At 55.2% G+C, this 2808-nt stretch overlaps 1 protein-coding gene across 1 annotated transcript in view; it reads left to right on the top strand.

The window, feature by feature from the left end:
• The window catches only part of ZIC2 (Zic family member 2), a gene marked incomplete at its 3' end in the record, with an annotated part of 6576 nt that extends 3773 nt beyond the window's left edge, over positions 1–2803 (top strand). The window contains exons 3-5 of the mRNA XM_011993807.1: positions 5–503; positions 2305–2468; positions 2681–2803. Coding sequence (XP_011849197.1) covers positions 5–503; positions 2305–2468; positions 2681–2803 — 786 coding nt within the window. The remainder of the gene's footprint in view (positions 1–4; positions 504–2304; positions 2469–2680) is intronic.
• Between the last annotated feature and the right edge of the window lie 5 nt (positions 2804–2808).

The raw sequence follows: 2808 nt of genomic DNA, 5'->3' as shown, positions 1-2808 counted from the left end.
GGAGCAATACCGCCAGGTGGCCAGCCCGCGGACCGACCCCTACTCGGCGGCGCAACTCCACAACCAGTACGGCCCCATGAATATGAACATGGGTATGAACATGGCAGCAGCCGCGGCCCACCACCACCACCACCACCACCACCACCCCGGTGCCTTTTTCCGCTACATGCGGCAGCAGTGCATCAAGCAGGAGCTCATCTGCAAGTGGATCGACCCCGAGCAGCTGAGCAACCCCAAGAAGAGCTGCAACAAAACTTTCAGCACCATGCACGAGCTGGTGACCCATGTCTCCGTGGAGCACGTCGGCGGCCCGGAGCAGAGCAACCACGTCTGCTTCTGGGAGGAGTGTCCGCGCGAGGGCAAGCCCTTCAAGGCCAAATACAAACTGGTCAACCACATCCGCGTGCACACAGGCGAGAAACCCTTCCCCTGCCCCTTCCCGGGCTGTGGCAAGGTCTTCGCGCGCTCCGAGAACCTCAAGATTCACAAAAGGACCCACACAGGTAACCGCGGGCTGGGATAGGGACCAGGCGCGGAGGGGAGGCACACACAGCCTGAGAGACTGTGTGTGCGGACGCTGGGCACAGACCGCCACCCGGGGACCTGGAATGGGAGGTGTTTTTGCGTATACGAGAGTGCCAGCAGCTTGTTTCTGTTGGAGAATGACAGAATATTATTGGGCTGGGTTTTTCCATGTGCGGAAATCGAGTTTTAAATGATCAACCTCACATCAAATGTATGCTTGGGTCATGCAATTGCTTCGTTTACTCAGCCCCGGTTAATAATTTCCGTTCTAAGTGGAAAGCACAAAATAAAACTGCTCTCTAATTCGGTGCCCGGGAAGCGAGCCTAGAGAGGATTTTGCCAGCTTGTCTGAATGTGCTTTTCTGCTCGGAGTGTATGTCTGTTTGAGTGGTTTGTGTGTTTTCCCACTTCTTTTACTCGGGGTCCAAACGCCCTTCCCGGGACTGTTTCCCATTAAATGAGTCTGGTGTAAGCCGAAGCTGTAATGCATTTCTCATTTTAAAAGTGTTTTTAAAGCCCGTCTCAGGGTGGGTTGCGGGGCCTTTACTGTGGTTTCGCAGCAGTTTGTGAAATTCTCTAATGGGCACCAGAGAGTTTGCGATTCCCAACTTGGACCCAGGTCAGCTAGAGCCCCAGGTCAGCTAGAGCCCCAGGCAGCGCGGCCCGGTGGGGGGATCGCGTGAGAAGAGAGAGCCGCAAGAGAACGCGCCTCCTGCCTCATAGATTATTCATCTATGACCAGGTCTCAGCCAAAATCGTGCCAGACGATTTCCTAAAAGAAAGCCAAATGTTTTAGCAACTTCCCCCGTCAATATTTACTCCGAAGTGGGGATGCGCCAGCGGCCTATTGTTCTCTTCCGGGAAGGGAGGGAGTCGAGGTGCGAGACAAGCTTTTAACAAGGTTTAAAATTTGAGAAATTTATTTGCATGAAATGCTCGCTTTCGAGTTCTGTGTCTGAGCGGATGTCTTTAAGAAACAATTTAGGTGCTAATGGAATTTAACGTTAAACGGTCCCCTTTCCTAGTGGAACGACGTTTGAGTTCTCGCACCTCTAAATGACTCCAAGCATTTGGAATTCTGGCAACAGGATGCAGAGGCCGCCAGAAAATTAAACGGGGAGATTTTGAAAGGCTTTGCTGACTCCCCCAACCCTCGCCCACCAGCTTGTGCCTCTCCGCAGTCACTAGATGCTGCCTTATCTCTAATATTTACCTTTTCTTCAACTTATTTTTTTAAAGACTGGAGGTGAGACCAGAATTATTAATTCAGTTTGCAGAATTTTGGATGAAAAATACTGGCTCAGTCACTCTCCACAGCCCGGCCCCCAAACAACACGTAGCAACTCCAAATGTAATTGCTTACTGGCCCTGGCGAGAAACCGACAGCAGCCCAGCAGCCTGTGTGATTTTGATAATGCCCCAAATATTTTGTCATAATAACAGCTTCTCTGTGGCGAGACCAACTTGTTAGACGCTGCAAATCCAAGAAGCCCCGTAGAAAGGCAGGCAGGGCCAGGAGCTACCCCACATTCCTGAGAAATTTGAGGAGATGGGCGTCAGCCTGGAAGAAAGTAAAATATGAAATAAATGAGCAGGACTGTCGGGCGGGAAGGCGGTTAATTTGATCTTAGTTCTGCCGCAGAGGGGATTGGACTGGTTTAAGGGACCCAGCCCCCTCAGGCCCTTCTCCCTCACCGTGACCCAGCCCCCTCGCAGCCTGAGTGGGGGCTCTGCAGGCTCTGGGTGTCTGCAGCCAGCGCCAATGTTTGCCATCCACAGGGGAGAAGCCGTTCCAGTGTGAGTTCGAGGGCTGCGACCGGCGCTTCGCCAACAGCAGCGACAGGAAGAAGCACATGCACGTCCACACCTCCGATAAGCCCTATCTCTGCAAGATGTGCGACAAGTCCTACACGCACCCCAGCTCGCTGCGGAAGCACATGAAGGTACCACCGCGGCGGCCGGGAGGAGGGCGAGGCAGGCCGAGGTGCGGTGCAGCACCGGCCTGGACCGCCTCAGCCGGCCTGGGAGGGTCCCCAGGGGCCAGGGAGGCTGAGGGGACATTTCTGGGGGTGCTCTCCCCCAGGGGCCCGGCCCCACAGCAGCTGCACTCACACCCAGTCCCCTCTGGTCCCCCCTCCCGGCTTTTGTCTTGCAGGTCCATGAGTCCTCCCCACAGGGCTCTGAATCCTCCCCGGCCGCCAGCTCTGGCTATGAGTCGTCCACGCCCCCGGGGCTTGTGTCCCCCAGCGCCGAGCCCCAGAGCAGCTCCAACCTGTCCCCAGC

The sequence above is a fragment of the Mandrillus leucophaeus genome, unplaced genomic scaffold (assembly GCF_000951045.1).
Source record: "Mandrillus leucophaeus isolate KB7577 unplaced genomic scaffold, Mleu.le_1.0 Scaffold434, whole genome shotgun sequence".
NCBI lineage: Eukaryota > Metazoa > Chordata > Mammalia > Primates > Cercopithecidae > Mandrillus > Mandrillus leucophaeus.
Note: the sequence above shows the minus strand (reverse complement) of the source record. Positions and strands in the feature narration are given on the sequence as shown.